This window comes from Achroia grisella, unplaced genomic scaffold (assembly GCF_030625045.1).
Source record: "Achroia grisella isolate CSIRO2021 unplaced genomic scaffold, CSIRO_AGI_Agris_v1 utg1920, whole genome shotgun sequence".
Lineage (NCBI taxonomy): Eukaryota > Metazoa > Arthropoda > Insecta > Lepidoptera > Pyralidae > Achroia > Achroia grisella.
In genome coordinates, this window is record NW_026712695.1 from 1,230,844 (window position 1) to 1,254,957 (window position 24,114).

At 32.0% G+C, this 24,114-nt stretch overlaps 1 protein-coding gene across 2 annotated transcripts in view; it reads right to left on the minus strand.

Annotated features, from left to right (window-relative positions):
* Window positions 1–1,723: 1,723 nt before the first annotated feature.
* The window catches only part of LOC131841765 (acetylcholine receptor subunit alpha-like), a 35,082-nt gene continuing 12,691 nt past the window's right edge, over window positions 1,724–24,114 (minus strand). Inside the window, exons 3-10 of one of the 2 annotated variants that reach the window (XM_059190091.1) lie at window positions 21,735–21,915; window positions 19,133–19,248; window positions 14,888–15,056; window positions 12,484–12,620; window positions 8,992–9,138; window positions 6,496–6,693; window positions 5,828–6,074; window positions 1,724–1,918 (exon numbers count right to left, since the gene is read on the minus strand). In XM_059190091.1, coding sequence (XP_059046074.1) covers window positions 1,724–1,918; window positions 5,828–6,074; window positions 6,496–6,693; window positions 8,992–9,138; window positions 12,484–12,620; window positions 14,888–15,056; window positions 19,133–19,248; window positions 21,735–21,915 — 1,390 coding nt within the window. Of the gene's footprint in view, window positions 1,919–5,827; window positions 6,075–6,495; window positions 6,694–8,991; window positions 9,139–12,483; window positions 12,621–14,887; window positions 15,057–19,132; window positions 19,249–21,734; window positions 21,916–21,969; window positions 22,151–24,114 lie in introns of both variants that reach the window. The other variant, XM_059190090.1, reaches the window with a different exon arrangement.

The following is a 24,114-nucleotide window of genomic DNA, read 5'->3' on the forward strand; positions in this document are numbered from 1 at the left end:
TAATACGCGCTAAGCGAAATGCGATGAGGAAATACGTTGGTACCTATGTTCTCAATTATGGGAGCTTAAACGTTGATACTACATACGCTACCTCTATAGTATATTAGAATAAAATGTTGAACACAGACAATATTATTTTGGTGGTGTTTCGTTCGTTTTCTTATATCTAGAATTATCTAGACATAGTACATAATTTATTAATACGTATAAATTGGTTTACACAATGTTTTTACCGAGTGTTGCATAAAATGACAAATGATTTGATTAATAAATATTTTTAAATATAAACAAACTTATTTGTAGGTAAAACTGTAACATTAGTTGTGGGTATATAGTAACATTTAAATCATTCGTTATAATTTTTCTGTTAAATCGATTGCTATGCCTTATTGTCACGATTAGATATCGAGATTTGGGAACGTGTAACGTATATTTTTCACAGATAGTAGAAATAAAACTATACTTAATACATGTTGCATGATTTTTATAACCTAGTATCTAGTATTTAATACAGAGCAAGAAGAGATATGAGAAATAGTTACTTAATTTTATATAACGATAAAGTACGTGTCGTGTCGTGAATAGAACACGTACCGGGCGGGACGGGTGTGCGTTAGGTCTAGTACAAAGTACTGTACTATATGCTGTAATTTGTCGTGTATCCATGCCTCCATCTCTTTATTTTAATGACTTGTGAAGTATGTATATAATGTACAAAACTCCTATTTATATACCTTGACAAAGGGGAGAACTATGTTCTTGCTTGAACAGTTCTACTCGACCATATTTTGAAGGTGTAAGACAATTTACAACATTTAAATGTTCTTTTAATACAATGTCAGTTCTATATATATAGGTATGTACTTATTTACGTCATTTTCATCAATCTGTAGATGTATAAATTGTTATATACCTAATTTTATTCAATTATAGCATAAATACAGTCCATTGTTGCATTTGTATTGATTCTTACCATTATTAGCAAGTTTACAAAATATCATACGTAGATGTAATTTCTAGCTACTTACATCTGTCTCTTAAATAGGTAGGTAATCACGTATAACTTACAAATTCGTTAAGAACTGTGCCAATGAGATATTAACACGTCCATTATATATTTAGATTAATGAATGCGGAGGAAGCGAAAAAGGTTTTTCAGAATGAACTCCTTGTCTCTACATTATGGGCAACATCTATCTATATAGGTATGTACTACTCATAAAATTTGGAATCACAGCACTACCTAACTGTTTTTGCGTTTTTACGTAGGTAAATATACGCTGTACCTATATTATAAAATAAATCTTTAACTTAGGAGGATTAGCTTAACTTAGAAAGGAATAGCCGAGAAAGTAATAACAATAACATCAAGAATTCAGTAATAGCCGAGTATTTTCGACTAAAATATATCAATATAGTTTAAATTGTATCACGAAGAAATAAAATACTAGTTCACAATTTTATTTCTTACAATCAAATGTACAAATATCATTCATATAATATATCAAAACACATGTCAGGCCTCCGTATACCTAATATTCTACACGGAATACCATACCTCGACTTGTTTATTAAAATAATCATCATTAAAACATTAAACATAATATACTCAAGAAAATGTGTTCTTCACTTGTAAGTGTGCGTGTGAAATACTTGTATAAAAGACTGTGAGTTGCGTATAACACGAAAACACATCTACGTATGTTTAGATTTAGTTATGTTATTACGCAGGTGGTGGACACCGCACCAGTGACGAGGTGGCGTACTGATTGAAGTGTTTGTCTATAGGCACGCGGTCGTCGTACAGCGTCGGTGCTTGCAATATAATACCAGCGGTGCCCACCAGGACAGCCAACGTGAATATCCAAAGGAACAGGCGGTCCAGCACCATTGCCACGTATTTCCAATCTTCTTTTACCTGTAACCTCATTTTAGTTCCATTAAAAAATTCAATCAGGAGAATTCAAACTTGGGTTGAACTTGTTGAACGACAAATAGTAAAAATAAAGAAAAAACGGGAAGGTAATTTTGTTTCAACTTTACCAAGTAAATAAAACATTTCATGCCCGACCTAGGATTTATTAAAATAAATCCTGACCTAAGGGCCAGTAAGATGTCAAACAGAAAATACCTTTCGCTGTCTTTTGATGTCAATAAATAAAGTGAATCAATCGACCCAGCCATCAACTAGGTACGAGTACTTTTGTCTACCCGCATAATAACTAACGAATTTAGTAGATAATTCACCAAGTGATACTTTTTTAATTAATCACAACAAAAATGTAGACCGTAAAAATATTGTCATGTTGTCATGTTCTAGCCATAGAAAAAAGGAGCTTTCTTTAAATTTTAACTGAATATGTAAATACTGAACTGTCATCGTGAACTTTCAACCTACCTACTAAAGTAATAAATAGAGAACACGTTTAATTACGACAGTCTGTTGACTAGCTGAAGGGCAATGTAAACAAAGCATTTCTCTCGCTAGACATGCACCTGTTCACTGTTCGTGTTGTAAAACAACAGCGAGGGGAAAATATATAGTCGTAGAGCTATTGTGAATTTTCTACATAGTAATGGAATAATATTAGCTTTTTAAATAAAATAAAGTTTAGATACACAATTCAATAAATACATTATATACTGCAGGCTATGAAAATTATGCAAATCATTGTAGGACTTACAAAAATTTGATACTAGTTCTTTAGTGTAATTTTGTAATACAGATGACAGGTACTCAAGTAGAAGACTCTAGGACACTTGCGTTACCCTTAGAAATTACTTTGAAAATTTTGATATAAGCGATTTGTGTCTGATTTATGAGGCTTTAAAGTTGAATATAAATGCAAAAAAGTATACATCGCCCGCCATTTTTTGCCACCGTTCTAAATTTCCAATATATATCTAATAATTTCATTTTTTTACCACTGTACATTCCCGATTATAAATGTTATTTTAGAATAACAATCTGTTTCGTATACCTATTGACTATTACGGTAACTAAAATAATTTGCTTCTAAACCATTTAATAAGTATACTCTTATTTACCTCTAGTACTTTGTATATAAATAAATATTAAACCAGTATATCTACTAGATATTTATCTATATAAAAAGTATTAGGCAATCATAGAGCCGCATATTTTTCCCAAATTACCTATCAGTTTTTGCGTGCAGACGGTGCTCATTAAATATGAATGATTGATGATCCAATTTTTAGTAAAGTACAGATCCTTTAATATAACAATTTCTCTATTCTAAGTGTTTCGGTTAGTAAAGTACAACAAACGCAATGAATTAAAACTATATAATTTATGCTTATGTATATAAATAAAGATATCCATGTGATTACTTCATCCTTTGACTTCCACCGTAAATAACGATGATAAATATTCCATTTAATCTATTCAAATCTTATTATTATACAAGCAATATCGTGATAAAGTAAAAGTGGTAAAGAAATCGTCAGACTTTAACCAACTTGTATCTCTCTACATAGGAGTACGTAAAACAGTGAGAATTAACTTTAGGGTGAATATAGAGAATAAACACTATAGGCTATTTTGTTATATCTAAAATTAAAATTAATTTAAGTATAGTACAGTATTTTTTTGGTATACTTATAGAGTTACTAACAGTGATAAAATTAAAATCGTGTGATGTACAACGTTATGGCACCCATCTTAAGTAATAAGATACGTATCTAAATGTGAAGCTTTTACGGTATGAAAAGTTGAGGTATCAACATGCACAAATTGATAAATAAATGTTAGTCTACTAAAAATACTTTACCAGTCAGTAGTGGGCACACTACTGACTGTTAAAGTATTTTTCCATAAGAATGATTATATACAGATCCACTCGAAAAGCTCTCGAGCAGAGGCGGGCCTGTAGGCGGGATAAGTAGGCTCTTCCAGTCCTTTTGAAGCTTTCATCGACAAATCTTTATGCGCCCATATGATAATATATACCAAGACACAATATACTTTTAAAAGTTTACTGGATAAATAAAATAGACTATGAAATAACCAGTCTGAGTTGTTATCGTTAATAGAGTGTCTTAGGAGTTGTATATACTTTTGGGATAATGGAGACTTATTTGGATGCAATTTTATTAATATTATCTATCTATCTACCTTCTAATCTACTTTCACCTTCTTTATTATTTATCCGCGCGCTGTAATCATAGTAATAGTGGTAGTTGATGTAAAAAAAATTAAGAACATTTTAATGAACTGCATTGGGCGAGATTTTAGTGAGATATTCAGGGATTACAAATAGTCGTTTTGTTAAATATGTTACCATACTTTATACCTTCCTTACTACTTTTACTTTACTTCCTACCTTTATATAACCTTCATAAAAGAAGTATTTCATATTGAGTTCCATATATATGCATGACACTCATTTCAAGCTAAACAGCGCGGAACAAACAAATTTTAAACATTTTTCTGTCTAGTGAAATTTGTCCAATTTATGGACATTTAATTATGATTTCATAATGTACTTAGCCTAGCTAGCCTAGTTTTGTTTACATAGGTAAATTATTATGAGAGTGATTTTATTCTACTATAAAATGAATATGTTAAGACAAAAGTATGAGAGGTTGATATTATAGTATTACTCTGTGACGAATAACTAGTGCTTTAGAATATAATTTCGTACACAAATAAGATAATCTCGTAAATCAACACATTTTGTCCGAATGCACTCGGGCATCGCTACGTAATGCCAGTTAGTATTTCAATATAACTCAAGCTGTGTTATGGTTTACTTATACTTAAAACGGGCTGCAGGTCTAGTGGCATAAGGACTATAAACAACCTCTTATCATCGGCGACCTCGTTCGCATGGTAAGTGCTGAGGGCTTTCAAACCCTAAGGGAAGACTCACGATGAGTTGCCCATCTTACGCATTCACAGCCTCACTAACATAATTTAAGCTGTAAATTGAATTTTTGAATTCATGCGTTAAAAAGTTAAACAAATGAACAAATTCTATTACAAATACCACAAAAGTCCAAAAAACACTCTTTTTTATGTAATACTTCTCTAAGTATAATTTTAAGTTATTTTTAGATTATAGGTGTATGTAGGCAGAGAGGAGGGTAAAATGTTAAGATTTTTTAACCTATAATCGTGATTAATATAATTTTGTATACTATCATATATTATCTTTTATATATCTTTCTCTTTAGCATTAAGTTTCTTCATTTTTACTACAAGGCGAATCATATATATATTTTTGTATCTATTGTAATATGCTTACACTGTCGGCTGTAATCACTGTCAGATTCATTTCAGTTTCAATTCATTGTCAGATTATTGGTCATATATTTATGTGTATGGTATATTTTTGTATATATATATATATGTATATATATATTTTTGTGTATATTTGTGTATTTACATGTGTATATATATATATATATATATTTATTCATGTATATTCTATAAAATATTATAATATTGTTTGCACCGCAAACAACTTATCTCTGCACAACTCATGGTTGACTGGTAGAAAATACCATTAGGTGTTAAGTCCGCCATATGTACTTTTTACCTGTGTATGACGTGCATTAAAGTTATTTAAATAAAATTAATTAATTAATTAATATCTATAATTAAAATAGAATAACCAAGTAATATGTTTTTATCTCAACCTTTCGCTCTTCACTAATGATCCCATAGCGTACCTATATTAGAGACAACCATTAAACAATTTCACGAAATCTATAACTATTATTAAACTAAATTTCTTTTATTACTTTGGATATCTTAAATATGTCGCTCTTTGTGTTACTATCTTATCTAAAACAGAATACATACCTTAGTAGAATCCTCTAGCATCCTTGTGTGTTCTGCTATAAATCGGACACAGAAACAAGTCTTGTGAACTTCTGGAGGACAGGCGGAATGACTGAAACCAGGTGGCGGGTCCGGTACGGGGCTCAAAGTGTCTTCGTCGGCGGGCCCCGGGCCGCCCATGCCCGCACCGGACAGTCCGAGCCCAGCCCCGCCCTCACTCGATCCGTGCACCACACAACTACCACCGAAGCGGTTGCTATCACCCATACTACAGGTCCAAGCGATAATAATAATTATCAAAATATAGCACATGTAATCAATAATCCTTTATATTAGGTATATGTTATTTGGTTGTCCAGCGACGAATTAATATAGTGATGTTACTTTCTCAGCTGCTGGTTCTATCCCACAACAAGAGGATATAAACATATAAGAACTACGCTCGACTAGGAGCACGGAACGGAACGGATTATAATTATAAGTATATTTTTAAATTTGATTTTTCCATCTCTTCTACTGGTGTAGGTATTGTGCGTACTTTGTTGCACAATCACGCCCGCTAAAATATTAAATATCCGAGGGCCCTTGTTTGTATTAGACTTATAGTCCGTAAAATAAATGTTAGTTGTCACTCTGTCAGAGAGGAATAATGATTAAATCGAATAAAAATATTGTTACACGAAACTTGCCCTGAATTAAGATAAGTAGTATGTGTTAAATCCTCCTTGCTGGGGGTGCGCGTGAGAGGACGAGGCGGAGGCGCGGCGGGCGGCGGCCAAGCGCCCGGAGCACAGCAGTCGTCGTCGGCAGCCGCTAGTCTGTAAGGGTAGAGCGGCCGAGCTGCGCCTCCGCACCGGACCACGACGCCACACGCAGTATATCGAGACCTACGACCGATAAACATTTTGTACTATTAGTGTTTGTACCACTTTGTATTAGTCTCTTTCGTTAAACACCTGCTAGTGTAGGATTAGGTATGCTAATAATGAAATTAGTTAAAAACCATGATATCTATTCAATTATGTACAAATCAATTTAAGCTCCAAGAGCTGTGCTGTCTAATTCACTGGTGGAGATCTTGGAGCCTTCTCACATGGTCAAGAGACTGAAGAGGAGGAATATAATGTAGAAAGGCAAAAGAGGTGCTGACCTCTTCGCCTACCAATCAAGCAGCATTCAACACATCAGCTTATAGCCTTAACTGATCGTTGATTAATATATAAAAAAATTGCTTTTACTCGCATTCCAGTAGAATGATTTATCTATATTTATATATTTTCTATATTTGTACAATAATAGTGGTCTAAAACTAAAAGCAGTCCATATTGTCTATACATTTTTATTACTTATTTTCCTTCTATCCAGTTTTACTCTTATTTATTCTGGTTCTTGTTATGTATTTTTAGTTTTTTTAGTGTAAACCTCTACATTATCGAGTTTGTCCGCTGACATGATTAGTAGTGGCCTAGCACTGTTAAACACTGACAAACTAGTATCTTGTAAGGGACGCATAATTGAGTGATGGTATCTACTTTACTTACCGATAATTTAATATAGAGCATTTAGAATAATTTCAGATAGGTACATATTGACCCGAAAAAGTGTGGGAACACAAATTCGGAAAATATTTACTTGTAACAACCATATTTTTCATATGTAGGTATATATATTTTCTACACGTGCAAAATTGGTGCGATTCTTTAGTGTACAAGTAATTACATAAAAGATAATTGTATATTCAATTTAGTCGCTAAACAACACGTTATAGCAATATTATCGCACGTAGCTTCGACGAACAGTGTAGAAAATCTTTTGTTAAATAGATTGAACAATAATTCACAGAAAGTACGTACATTTTTCCACAAGTTTTAATTAAGTCTCATTTTGTTTCATTGTGGAATTTATTCATTAATCACTCGGACTCTAGATTTAAATGAACTTTCTGCTTATTTAACATAATTAGTGAGTTATTATGTAGCTATTTTACGTCGTATAAGAGTATCTTGTAGGTGAAACAGTAGCCACATACGGGTTTGAGATTGAATACAATAATTATTTTACAGATTAAATTATTAAGTATAAAATTATTGAAAATTTTAAATATATTTCCATGAATATTAAATTAAGGCCTTCTGTAAGGCACATAGAGCAGGACATATTTCATTAAATGAAAATTCGTTAAAGCTACAATGTAATCTTTAAGTCCTGATAACTTATGAGTTGAGTAATTTAATTTGAAGTAGCTACGTACGTACGTATTTAAAGGAATAATTAGAAAATAGAGAGACTGTATATTCAATATAATTACTATCACCACTTTTCTTTTTTAATAGGATAAACTTCGTAATAAGTCTGTGTTAACTCAGTTTAATTTATTTTAGCCGCAGTTTACTTTAAGCTGTATTGTGGAGCATGAGATAATGAAATAGATTTACATATTACAGGATAAGAACACGGCATTACGACATGTGAATGTGACGTCCGTAGTGAGGCATCTTTATAGGTGACATTTACGATTTCACATCAGGTTGGCCGACAATAATTACATATTAACGTTTTATTAATTTACTAAATTTAAAAACAAGGGTTGTATAATTTATATATGCTTTTTATAGTTATCACAGTATAGCTTATGCGGCTATAGTATTGCGCTTCAGGCATTTAGTTTCCCCCACTGATATCAATTTACGTAATGTTCGGAAACCACAGCGAGGCGGCCACCCGTCTATTATATCACTTGGCTCACTAATAGACATCTATTCGCTAAGTGAATTACGATACCAAGTAGCTATCAGTGTGTAAATGATTCCCAACTACAACATTTTGTTCCTATTCATCTTGCTACATTGTAAACATTTTTAGATTATAATTACAGTTAGTAAAAACTATTTTGCCATGTTGTAAGAATCTACGTGTTTAAATGTATTTCAGAACTTAATAAAAAAGTTTTCACTTTATTCATTCTTCAAAGATCTCCATTCTTTTTCGATAATACAAAAAATCTTTCATACTAAACTCATCACTTATATAAGTATATAATTACGCTTCATTGTTATTTCATGGTATATCTTTAAAAACTTATCATTCATTTCCACCAATCAGTCACCCAAAATTATGATATTACACAAATTGTTTTCTGGAATACAATCGGTTTACTTTATAGAATAAAATCTTAAATGACTTACCTTGTTGTATCGAACTTATACTGTGGTCGTTTCATGAAGAGAAGTCTGGGCAGTATGTGTATGAAAACCCTTTTTACCCACGGCGCCATGCGGTGCGTTTGTGGTGAGCGGAAGTGGACATTTAAGACCACCACCGTTACGCATATGCTGTAAAATACAACATTAGTTGTCGTAACCCTTTGGAAAATTATTTGTAATAGAAAACCCACCCGTTTATATACAATATCAATATATAAACCACTTAGGAACGTCAGATTAGGTTTCGTTTGAATTAATTATTTTTACAATTTACGGATTTATTTACAATTTACAATTTCTATTTTGCATGGATACATCACAAATCTTTGAATTTCTCGGTTTATTCTATCCTATAACACGCATGAATTATATATATGTATAAACATACCTTTTGAATTATTCTATCTATTACGTGCAAGTGAAAAGTGCATTTAATTCCGTTGCATATTTTACAAGATATAAGCGAACAAACAGCGCCGTGGACTTTGTTATGCTATGTAAAGATAATAAGATCAGCTTGTATATTTTTATCATGACATCTTTATTAAATTACATGTCTACATGAACATGGTAGCAACGTAGTCTAAAAGGATTGGTGATGGTTTTGTCTAATTATAAGTAATAATATGACCTCAATTACACACGTCAATTATCGATTATGGGAATAGTAATGCACAATAAAATAGAGAAGATACAAATAGGTCAATTTCTATATTAATTGTAACATTACTTATAATATGATGTAACAATAACAATGTTTACTTAAGCATTATTTATTTAAATATTGTTTAAAAAAAACTTCTAATTTTATGTCTACCAGCTATATCATTTTTAAACAATTTATTATCAGCTATTAATTGTTTTCTATAATCCATAATCCTACATATACCTACTTTAAGCTCGGATATGTATATTTAAGTACAATTTATATCAATAAGTAAATTTATTATTTCTTTCAACCACATATAATAAGAAGGTATAGTACCTTGTTATTATATGTGGTTGAAAGAAGTTAGAATTACTATTATAAGAATAAAATATCTCATTTGTTAAAAAAAGTTTTATCTACCTAATAGTTATTATACATATAAATAAAGTACCAAGTTGTATGTATCACCGGCTGTTGCATCTTCAATAATTAACAGAAAATGTTAGGTAATCTTCTGGCCTAAGAAGATAATAGTTTAATATACACAAGCAGATTCAGAGACATCGCAATTAATCAAGATTTATTGAGCGAACTTTGTCGGAGGAGTGTATGTGGATAGAACTAAGTCGAAGAGAACTTAAGGTAGTCGTATGTATACGAATACATATGTAGTTCTCGGGCACGACGGAATTCGCGACCAAATAAATGACTTTGTCTTAATTACGTTTACCACACGCTCTGTGTAAGCTCTGGGTAGTAAGAATTAACATTAATTTTGTATTTACTAGTTCATAATTAGGTCAATAATAATTAATAATGCCAAAATACAGAATTCATGTCACACTTATATAGGTTTAATAGTTATATAACGACATAAACAACCTACTTACTTTATATAATTTCAAAGTTTAATAAAGATTTTTATTTTTAGATATATGGAATATTTTTGTAGAAATGTAAATTTTCTTTGAACGTAAAGTGAGTAATCAAATATCTTGTTTAGAAAACTGGATTTTAATTTATATGGTAATTGAGTAGATTGCAAACGGTCCGACCGAGCCATATTTAAATAAGTAATTTAGTTTTTTTATAAGGATTATTCATTTAAAGTACACATTTTACTTAATAGACGCTATATGTAATTATATAATTTTATTGTGGTTACTAGTTTTTAAACATTTACAAAACTCGTATTTATATCACGTTTGAAGTTATGAAAAAAATAACATTAACAACATGTAAAGCAAATAGACGACGGTAGATTTAACATATCATAAGAGTCTGTAGTGGACCTACATGAATTATTTTGAATTTGAATTTGAATAATAGTAACTATTTAATAATGTTTACCTATCTTATTAATTTGACACGAATAGTAAATAAATGTATTCATTAGATAATCAATCTTACATTTAATAAAATATACATACACATGTGCATAGGTTTCGGTTGCTAATTAAGATCTTCAACTTTGTTGACAGAAACAAATTATAAACTGGGGTTTATTGAATCAAGTCGGCTTTAATCAACTGTGTGCAAATATGTACGCAGTTATAACTACACATCCCCGACAATTAATTAATAAAGTTGAGGAATATTACATTTTGAACTTGTCAATTACAAGTTCAAAATGTAGAAACAGAAATAGAAGTCTCATAATAGCTGAAAGTGATATTACATCGAATAATTAAATATTTCATAAGTTAATGAAATTTAATAAGAGTATTTTATTTAAATAAATTCTTCTAAATAAATAAATACAGAAATAGAAAGAACCTCAATAAGGCAAAGTTTCGACTTATGGAAAGCAGTAAACATGAGCCTACACGCATGAATAGCATCAGGAATACAATGTTATTATTACATATAGAAGTTACTGTAGGTACCACTCATAGGATGCGACTTGATAAGCAGTAACAACATAGTAGACACTTTTTACGTCAGAGATTTAGAGGTTTAATCCGCAGTGTAAATAAATATAGTGTATTATAAAAGTAAAATATGTATATATTTGGTAAAAGGCTTACAACGTGTCAACAGCAAAATTCAACGATCATAATATCTTTCTAAAGATAAAATTCTAGATATAATAACGTTTATTAACAACGGCAAGTTATAAATTTAACTATAAAATATATAAAACATCAGCTCCACTAAGAGATTATTATTATGCACTGGCTATAATATATACAAAACCAAGGTTTACTATAAAATACAGCTACTGTGATACACTATATTAACTTGGTTAAATGGAAAAACAAATTAGGACTGAAGTTAGAACCCAGTTTCAAAATATAGCTTTTTTGCTGTATTAAAATCTATATTTATTAAATTGTCTGCCCTCGCGCAGTGTCGCGTCTGTAGTATAGTGATACTACAGAGCCAAAAATAATATATAGGTAAATTTAGTAGGTTTCTTGAGCATAATAGGCACCACGCTATAGCCAACAAACAATTTTTTATCTTTAATGTATAAGTTTACATATCATTTGATAATAATCTGAATTGGGTGGAAAATACTGTTTTTTTACAGGTTTGCGAGAGTGGTAGATACTTCTCAATCCACCCGTGAAACCCCAGCTTACTTTCACTAAGTTTCATAACACATCTTTCTTAATCATCTTAGAAATTTTCGAATTTTGGAAATAATTGACGAAAAAAACCTCTGTTTTGAGGGCTATAGATTTATTTTAGAACGGAAATAAAAGATATATAAAATTTTCATATTTAGCAGGCACGGTACGTAAATATTTTGGACTTACATTATTTCGGATATATGTTAGAGATTCGTACGTATGTTACAGATCATAATTAGTAATAATTACCTGATAGAGACAAGTATCATAGCAAATATGAGGTATTTCCCCAATAGGGGCACAACAAGCGATGTCGGAGGGATGATTTCAACTACCAGTAGGAAGAACACGTGGAGACTAATCAATATGGATATCGATAACGTCACCTGCCAACAAAAATAATAGTTCAATCAAACGAACACAACTAAATATTATAATGATGAAAAATATTATAATTAGGCATTTAGAACTTAATATTAACAGATAAGTATTTAGATATGTAGAGAGTATTTAATACAATTTGAAAAGTAATATCTAAAGATATAATAATGTTACACCAAATTAATAATGCAGCAAAAATCAGAAGTAGGTTGCATTAAAGATAGGTACATTGTTATTTTTATGTCTTGATAAAAGATATTGTTTCACCGAAAGAATTTATACGTAGATTTCTAGTTATAGTAGGTGCAAAGTTATAAACAAAGACATTGAATCTTATGCCAATATATCAAAAGGTTAAATCTTGTAAGAATTTATGGTCGCCCCACCCTCCATTTTTTGTTACCGCGGAAATACGCTGAGGGCATATTTCTATTTAGACTAGCGAAGCTCCACACGTTCCAATTTCACGATAACCTCCTATCTTTGGAAATAATAACAAATCTAATTAAAGATATGTCTATTATTCTGTTTCATTAATTATTATAATGACTTAATTTTACAGTTTTTCTTATGTATTATAATATTTACAAAGCTGTATTTTCTAAAATAGATTTACAATACTGTAGGTAACAGAAGGTTCAATGGTTAGTGTTGGCGAGAGACCTCCTATTATAGGAGTTTCTTATTTTAAAACATATATTTTTTATTTATAATTTTTGACATATCTTTTTTATTACATTGTTTTTCTAATGTTGTGTCATATATGTTACTAAATACATTACTATTACTACAAGATTGATAAGTTATTTCTTTATTTTACCATACATTCACAGCCGGTGCCAGCCGTGTTAGTTAGCAAGGTTGCACCATAAGGGATACGTTTGTTCTTTTTAGTTCTGAACTCTATAACAACTACGATTAAGAAATTTGTGCATTAAACGTCATTAGTAACCAAGTAATAATTATATTTTCCATTGATGATGGCAAGTCTAGTGCTATATTGATTGATTACAGTCTCAAAGTATCTATCTTTTGGTATTCAAACAGCGGAAAAGTGAAGCCAATAATGTTGGAGTAATTTTTCACGGGCCACGTAACGACGTCGTTCTTGCAATGTTATTCACGTTGTTACTTAGCTGTCTATCCAATTTATTTGATTCATTTATTAAACGCAATACGAAATTAATGACACGTATGAGTTATTGGGGATGGAGTTTATTTAATATTCACTATTAGCCGCTGGCGATGAGAAAGGGCTCTGCTACTGCCGTTTTCTGTATATCTACAATAACTAGTGACTAAGTAATGACTAATAAATAACTCATACACTTAACTTCGAAGTGCATAAAGAGAACTTTTTGCATGAGTTTCATAGTTTGCATTAAGCAAAAGGTCTGTATTAATTCTAACAAACTACAAACATAGAAGTAAGTATAAATAAATATAATAGATACTCGTAATTTCCATTAATTATATATTTTTATTTAAATTCGAATTATGTAGGTATATTAAATATTTATTTGTATTTATGCATTATATATGTAAATTAAGATTTTATAAATAAAATGCTTTTTTATAAAAAAAAAATATATACATATACTGTCTAAAAGCCATAAAGGTAAATGGTAAATTCATTTGATTTCATTTTCAATACGACAGTTCATTAGAAACATGTCACGCTCATGCCTAGTACGAGCAGCGTGAGCGACACCGCTGAAATATTATTTTTTACTGAGTCTAACAAGAAAGTATATAGAATAGATAGATGCATGATGTGCATAAATATTAGTTTACGTGTTTCAAATTTTCACAGATCTTATTGAGAGTATTACGTATCTACTTACTTATATTTCTTTAATTTTGTAACTATGCTATAATTCTGATCTATATTACAGCATCATCATTTTCACCATCTTTATGACATGTGGTCCACCCATTAAAATATTTGTAATCGATAGTTAAATTATGTCATAAATTGTGACAAGTCATACGAGTGAGTATTATTAATGATCGAACGCTTGAGAAAAACGTTCGATTATCTACAAATTGAACACGTGTAGATATCCTCGTTTATCTAAGTCGAGGAAGAATAAAGGTTTCGTTTTTACATAGTATAAAAATTAATTTTATTTTTAGAAATACAGGATTTATTATATATGTTACGAGAGAAAAAACCATAAGATACGGTAAAACTGGGGCATTCTTTCTAATTGTGAATGACCACGTAGAAGGGCGTTGAAAGATAATGGTAAAATAATAAACGCATGAATACCTTTTCCCCGCTGTCTGAAGGTAAATAAAATGTGAGCACTGTGAGAAATGAAATCCCCATACACGGGATAATAATGTTCACAGTATAAAATAAAGTTTTTCTCCGCATTGTTATGTTGAACGTGATGTCCAGGTAAGGTTCGTCGCAACACGTGTAGAATTTCTCATTCCTGCAATAAAAGTCTATATTAATGCACCATGAAAAATAACTCTTAAGAATAGGGACCTTCTATTATTGTGAAATCTATGTGAAACTTGCTAATTATATCTAACTAATTCAGGGATATGACAATTTTTATATTATTTACAAAACCGACTCCAATTGATATGAAATTAGTAAAAAATTAACAAATAACAGTCATGGAACTAAACTGGATCTAATATATAAAAAAAAATCTGTATATATATCTTTATGTATTTCGATAATCAGATTGCGGTGTATTGAAGATTAAATAATTTAATTTCACAAACATTAAAGATGAAGACAGAAAAGTAATTTCGCGAAGTGCGCTATAAAACCATATTTTCATTTTATGGGCAGCAAAGTAAGATGGTCACACAAATTTGATTAATAGAGAGAAGTAAAAAATTGTGTTCAGTTTCTATTTTATAAAATAATAAATCATTAATGTCGTTTTTTCGGCATTGAATATAATAAATATAATCGTCGAATGGTTGTATATAATTCTCATGGGATAACATTTTACCGCTAACAAGAATAGGTAGCTATAGAGAATATTCGTTATTCTTTTCTTTTGACATATAACATGCTACGCCGAGCCATGATAATCATACAGCGCGATATAACTCACAATAATACTACCTATAATATTTTTTTCCAATTTAACGCTGCGGTACGACATCTGAGAAATAGCTTATAACTATACGGACATTGGTATATACATATGTTTTGATGCAGGGTTGATAAGAATTTCTACATCTGAAAAGTCAGAATTAGAAGAACAAATTGGAAGGATTTTTTTAATCGAATTCTCTTGTGTTTCTCTATGTATGAACGTCGCAGTGCGAATTATTTCCGTTCAATTGTATTTTCCCATTTTTTAAAAGGGGAATTTTGCATAATATTTTTCTAGTATTGTTAATGCTTAAATAAAGTTTGTACTCTTTTCATATTTATGTTTTATATGGAATAACCATATAAAATGATTAAATTTGAAATAAAATAAATAAGAGATGAAGTAAACAAATTAATCAGTGATAAGTAAGTGATAGAAAATTGCAATGTAAATAAATCTTTTATTCGAGGTTTTTGTAAAGTGGTACTACCAACGAATTTTAAACGCCGCATTTTATAAAAAAAGGTGTCGTTAAATGAAATTAATTTAATACGCTTTTGAGACTGTCTTTCATTTTCTTTCAGTTTTTTTATTCAATTATGTCGAAAGCAGGACAGATTCTAAAAAATGTGCGCGGTTGAATAGGTAATTAAAATACAATTTGTGTTCGCATAAAGACTTGATTAGATCTTAAGGCATGTAGATATATAAGAATATTATTCAATTGTTTTATTGAAGTTTAGTAGTTAACTTTGTAAATATTAATAATAATATATATCATTGAATATCGGACCGCCCTCATAATGTGTATGTGAGAAAAAATTACATGTTTTTATATATATTTATTTTCTATACAAAAATATGCGTCTATTTTTTAACCTGTTTATGTATATATCTACAGTCCTCTACATACATACATATACAATTACATTTCTAGACAGCCATCTACTATATATGTTTATAGTATGTTGCACGTAACTGGTTTTCGTAGCACTGATCTAATACCTATTTGAAAACCCAGTACTAAATGCAAAACATTGTATAGATATATTCGTGAATAAAGTTTATTATTATTATTCCACAATTCACAACATATAGTTGAAAGTTTTACAGAGAGACAGAACAAAGACGTTCTTATATCCACCAAATTTCTTGTTTACACAGTTTTGTTTTAACTTTATTATTATAATAAAGAAGTTGTTGAAATATACATTTCTTGACACATAACTTTATGGCTATTGTTACATATATTATTATTACATAATACAATGATGTACTATTATAGTAATCTTTATAATAATTAGGAATAAGATATGAATACGAATTTAATTTTAGATTTCCTACCCTAATTTACCATACCTATCAAGGTATGGTAAATTAGGGTAGGAAATGGCACATTACATTCTGTGATAAAGGTGCGAAATGAGGCACTTTCAGTAAAGCTTCGTAGCAAGCGGATACACGTCATAAATGTGATGTGGAGGTAAGTGATGTTAGGTTAATAACAACACTCGTGTGTTCGTGGGCGGGTGACGACCGCGTCTCTACTAGAGGCCGATGACTGCTTGATTGTCTTCATGTCTCTAGCTTTTATTTGCATTTGAATATATTATTTGTACAGTTCGTATACTTCAATTACATTTCAAAAGGAGATAGTACGTTATTTATGAATATATTCAGATTAATATAAATGCATAATTAATGCAAAAAAGGGTATTAAATATGCAAATATTCTCAAAGTAGTATGTCGTCACAATAGATATAGTAATATGTCTACACAAAGATAATGTATCCGTAAAAATACATGCAATTCTATAATTTATTTAAAAAAGGCAAATAAATAACCATATCTGTCAAAAAGTCATTGTGCTTTATAAAACGATACAGAAATAATAATTCAATTATTGATGCACTCATGCAGTGAAAAAAATAAAAATATTATCATACCTAATAGTAACTGTAATTATGAATTACGTGTCCGCTTAATCTGAGGTGCTAATACAGGTAAATTCTTCTATTTTTCCTTCTTCTTTTCTACTCACTTTGAGTTCATGCTACGTATACAGTTTTGCTTACTGCTATGAATTATTGGTTGAGTAGGAATAGCCTTGGGATTCTTTGCAGAAAAACCAATTGAAGTAAAAAGTGTACCACAGACTTGATACTTTACGTATATCCATATATGCAAGTAGCATTACGATTGATGTTTGATATGAGTAATTTTGCACAGCGCATTACTTCCTGATTATGAAATGGTAAAGGGTACTTTGTTTTTTTTACCTAGATAAAACTAAAAGGAAAACTAAGATACCCTTTATGACTCATAAAAAAATCTAATACGCATACGTAGAAAATATTACAATTTTACTGACACATACATTTTACTTTTTCAGGAATAAATATTTGAAAGAACTATATTTATAGTGTGTATGTAACTAGATGAGGGTTGACCAAATTGAGTGTGTACTCCAAAGACTTATCTAATAGATATATGTATAGTAATGACAGCCTCCGGATATGGGGGAGAGGAGTAAGGAAACATATTATTATCGTTGAAAGACAGCCATGCGTTCACTTTATTACCTCATATATAGGTATGTTGATATAGGGTAAACGTAATGACATCCTGACATCTTAATGTCATAAAGCATGTCATTAACTTTCCATTATATACATGTATAAATAGAGATTCTCTGTACATACTGCTACATTTTACTCATTACATACCTTATTCTCGAGATTTGTTGTTAAGAAACATAGGTGTAATACCTACTTAAATATTTCGTTTTCTAACTAGTAGTTGGTGAGACGGTTTCCGAAAAGTGCGGCTGTTAAATTACTGAGTAATATTATTAAAGATTTTCATGTCACAAAGGTCAGTAACGAGTAATATAGATTGGTAGGTCTCTACATAGGTTGGAATTTTGGAAATTATCATGCAGTACAGGAACTATTTACTATCAAGACATTGTATTACGTCATTATAACCCTTGTTGTACGACATAAAAGGCACTCAATTGTTTGTTTTGATAATGAAAATAGTGTAACATTTTATCGAAAATATATTCAAAAAGAAAATATAGGTGATTTTCAAAAGGAACCTGAAGTCCTATGTCTATCTGTACACTATTTTCTATTTTCTTGTACAATTAATTTTTACAACTTGTTTTTTGTGATATATTTACCTGTTTTAAATTGTACACAATATTATAACTCTTTATGATAAGACATTATTTTCTACTTTTGGCTGATATTTTATTTCAGTCACCAAGCAGGTTAGTTTGTAAGATGTTTTTGTTTGTTATGATGACGTATTGTCCTTGTTGGTAATTAGGTACATAGATGGCAGTTGCCACTTACCATCAGGTAAGCCGTGAACTTATTTGCTATTATGGTAACACAAAAAAGCCTTTTAAAACATAGTGTTATGGAAACGGGGCGTAACGTACCTTACTGCTGGCACCTCGAGTATGTCCCATTCAACGGACATATAAAACTCTGAGAGATCAACTCCCACAGACACGACGTTGCTGCCTGCTTGCTCATCCATGTGCCTCAAGTCCACCTATGCACATACATACTTAGAAAACGTATACGATATTTATAAAACCAATAATATTTTAATTTTCTTCGTTTAATTGCAAGCATTCATTATTTTTACTTTATTCAAATTTAATTTATATGATATATGAATAACATATTAATTACCTACGAACAGCATTCTACATTGAATATTCAAAAGTATTTCTATAAAATAAAACATCAAGAATGTCATACAAACATCAATGAGCAATATTTAAATTCAAATATATTTCGTACAATTACTGTGATAAATTTTAATAAAAGATATCCAAGTGATTATGATGACGATTTTAGTTCTACTTTACTTAACATTAACGGGTACCAAATACGTACAGCAAAAAGAAGTAACTATATAGAATATTGTATTGAAATATTTTTAATAGACTGCGAGAATGTCCATGGGTATTTATTTTTGCTGTATCGCAATAGTGCCATTTTATTGTGCTTGAGATGTTATTATAAGTATTTTTATTTATATTATTGTCATAATTTATTAAATTAAGTTTAGTCTCATAAATTTATTTATTCGATACATGCACCCTGTCACACAATGTGTAATAATAGCTAATATTATTGCAGAATACCTAATCTCGAGACCATATTAAACTCTATCGTAGAGACTTTATAAATGTGCAACTATATGTCTATAGCGTTCCAATATTTTATATAATTTTGGTCACATAAACCTTTGCAGAGGATGCCTCTAAATCATATCACAGAGTGTGCCAAGTAGGATGTACCTGTTTCGACAAATTAAACTGTGAGAAACCTTTTACGACAAATCGTAACATAAATCTTCATAGAAGATATGCCACAACAATATTTCGAACATGCGAAGAAATAACAACGCGTAAAACACAGAAAACACCGAACAATAACAAAAGGTCGTGGAATTCTCGACGAGAGTACGGGATGGAAACTGCCTCCGTATTCCGCATTTAATGACGTTAATCGCACGAAACTGTACGTTATCCGACAGCCACTAAAATGTATCGCCAAGATAACGTAGTTGCCACATGCAAGTCGTCAAAAAATTTGAAAGAGAGGTTGGTTGGAGCACCGGCTCCGCCGCGCTTGTGTGTGTCGCGCGGACGCGGCGGGCGTCCATATAGCAAGCTATACTCCTGATTCCAACAATCTTTCCACTGTTCTGCTCTTATTTAATTGTTCCACAAAAACAATATCTATTTTATATCTCCTACAACAATAACGGGAAATGTTGTTGATTTCAAGAATAAGCTTGGCTTCGGTGTAGTATTAGCATGCAGAAAACGTTTCATCGACTGAAATATAAGTAAACTACTCTCATACTTCAATCGAGGAAACATTCATACTACTGTAACATCTAGGTATTTTAGTTATTTTTTTGTGCTGGACTCCGTGTCTGAATTTGAGTGGGATAATTTGTCTTTCTTTTAGTTGAAAATCATGCAATGGGTGGCCAGCGACACCGAATTCGTACAGCCAATAGGAGTCGCTAATAGGGAAAGGTATAAAATATGCATCATGATGATTGTTTATGCTCGAAAGTGTATATTGAGCCAAAGTGTGAATTTCATATTTGTTTATTTCACGTGCTGTGCTTAACCTGTTCGCGTGTAGGTATCGTGTAAAGCTGTGTAAGAGCCAAGACCGTGTCTTGCGGCTAGCGGCCGCCGTGATCGGGAATGCAAGAGGGTCGGAGTCAAGCCGGAGTCATGCGGTGAGTTGTGTGTACATCAACTGTATGGGAAACATGCAACAAGCTTTTGTGTATGATTGTGTTGTGTGTAAGGCGCGAGCGGAGCCAGCTAAGGGATGGTGTGAGTACTCCGAGTGATACCGCTCCGCGCCGCGAGGCGTAGTTGGCTCATATTGTTGATAATTTACAAATATAAGTAATATAGTAATTAGATAACTACTTAACCGCATTATAGAAACGTTTGCGGATATGAATTCAAAATTCAGCGCGGAAAGGCTCAAGCGGAAAAGGACGTGTCGGGTGGGAACGGAACGAGTGAAGTATTTGCATCCCATATCACCTGGCAGTTAAAATTTTATACCTTTCCGTGTCGAGCGAGGAAGGCCGATTGAGCTAAGTGGAACCGGCCGAGGATAATCTGGAGCATTCGAGGTCACGCACGTTGACATACCGCTACTCCACATACTTTAAAACATCACCATCGCAATAGAAATGTAAACTTGCAACATGTCAGAGCTAATGGAGCTGGTACGTGGCGGGGAGCGAGCGGCGCGGCGGCGGCACGAGACGCGCGCTCTACGCCTCTACGCTAGCACCGTTGTAATATACATTCAATATGTAAAAGTGTGAACATACCACATGGACAGAAAGTAATATAATAATTACACGACGAATTACGTTCGAGCCAACAAGCTATTTATTGCATGGACATCGGCCGGGGCGGCGGGCCCTACGGCTACGGCCCGCGCCCGCGGCACCAAGCAGCGTACAGCGGGGCGGGGCGTCACCTTGAAACCATCATACGTCCAGCTGCCTAACTTAAGCACACAGGTTTGCACGTCGTAAGGAAAGAACTCGACGTCGATCGAGCAGGAGGACTTATAGACGGCGGGCGGCTGCCACACCACCATTCCGTTGTAGTAGACAGTGGCCTTCGTCATCAGCGTCACCTCGTAGTTGCCGTCGGCGCTGCGGACAAACAGAGCGATCAGCGAGAGCAGTGACGGCACTCCACGCAATTACCTTGAATCCGTCGTACGTCCAGCTACCGAACTTAAGAACGCACGTTTGCTCGTCGAACGGAAAATATTCCACGTCAATTTCGCAGGAAGACTTGTAAATGGCAGGAGGTTTCCATTCGACTAGTCCCTGGTGGTAGATGGTCGCCTTGGTCGCCAACGTTACCTCGAAGTTGCCGTCGGCACTGTAATGTTAATGTACATTTACATGCCGGCACGCGGTCCCTAATTGGCGGAGTTTAAGCGTAGCACCGACTGCTTACATTATTTATTGAGAAACCTTCATGTTATGTGTTGGTAATCAATTAGTCACGTCGTTGATGTGTACTACATGTTTTGTATATATGCGTATACGGTTAGTAACTTTACCACACGATTCAGTGAAACAAAAGTTATAATAACAATTTTATGACGTAAATTCTACCTACCTAGCAGGTATTGTAATTTTACATTATTTTGCTGTGTATACAGATGTAGGTATGCTATGTTATCGGTTTTTTTTTATTTCGATTAAGGTGTACGTATTTACACGTATGTATAGATTTTGCTGGATGATCGTTAAATTATTATAAATGGTTTTAATATTTTCATAAGTTTATATATTATATGGCGAACTAATTTTAGTGACGATAAATGTGTAGATAGTCTTGGTATACCTAATAACGTTATTATGCTAAATCGAATGTCGGATTGTTCAAAATTTTATTAGAATAATAGGAAAATATTACTTGTTATTTTTATTAATATGATTTAAAACGTTTCATTTTGTAAATGAAATTTTATTTTTAATTCAAGTTTTAGTTGGGTGGCTGTCTATAGCACATTAAATATAACCATAAAGTTTGTAAAATAATTACAAACTTTCTTTGATGTTGTTATCTTATATTTCATTCGTTTGACAGGCTCGACGACGCGGCTAAGATCTGGAAAATGCACTTATCCCATCATTTATTTATGGCGATTATAGCGACGACGACGGCCGACAACAACGATAGCTGGTGGCCAATTATTTGCATTTATAGGAATTATAGTTATATCAGATACACACAGAAACATGCAGTATTAAAATTTAAAATTTATTTTTATATGTAGTTTTAAGTGTATAAATTATTAATACAACAAAGAAACATCCAAACGTATCGGAAACACATACTATTCTAGAAGATAATTATAAAAATGACAGATCACATGAAGATGGTGATGAGGGTAAGGAAATCGATAAAGAGATCCCTAACACCGTGATTCAAAGGGACGTCTGTTGTATTGCTCTAAGGTTGGGGTTAGAAGCAAAAAGGAGCACATTAACCGGGAAAGGCGAGCACAGGTTGTAGAGGAGGGATCGGAAATGAGTAACGATAGCTGTCCGGGTCATTTATCAAAGTCTGTCGCTTGAAGATGGTGGACAGAACAAAATGGGTGCCATATAACTCAAACAGATTGGTGGTACTTTTACAAGATTTTTTATGTCTTTCCAAGTTTTGTAAGACTAGTTTTTTACTTATAACTTTATAATATTGAGAATGAGAATGTCGTAAGATTCTTACTGTGGTGGTACTTAGTATTTTATTGAATCAAGGAATTTATTAAACGGTCTACGCAACTTATAGTGTTATTAAATACGTCCGTTATATCAGTTCTCACATGACTAAACAATTTCGTTATACCAAACTGCAAGCTTTCGAATATTTTTTTCAGTCCATGCACTATCTCAGGGTCACCAATAACCTAAAACAGATAATAGGAACACAGTGAAACGATGTACAAATCAATATAGTATTATTTTATGATAAAGATCAATTATTATAAATTAAATAAAACTTACGACGGGAAAAAACAGGGTAATAACCCAAAAGTAAATCAACTTCATATTTTAGTAGATAATATTTTAATAAAAGTTAATTCGTTTATCATGCACTCGGTTAACACAGGCGAGTACTGATATTGAAATGTACAAACTAATACAGCATGACCTTCTGTAAAAATGGTTTCATTTTACATAATCTATTTGCATAAAATACAATGACAGAAGTGAGGTATTTATTGTAAAGTGTACGTTAAGCATTTGAGTTAGTGGAGTACCTGGAGGGTATTTAGTGTAGTCTCTTGATAAAAAACTAATAATTTTTGCTCTAGTATCTGCAAATATTAA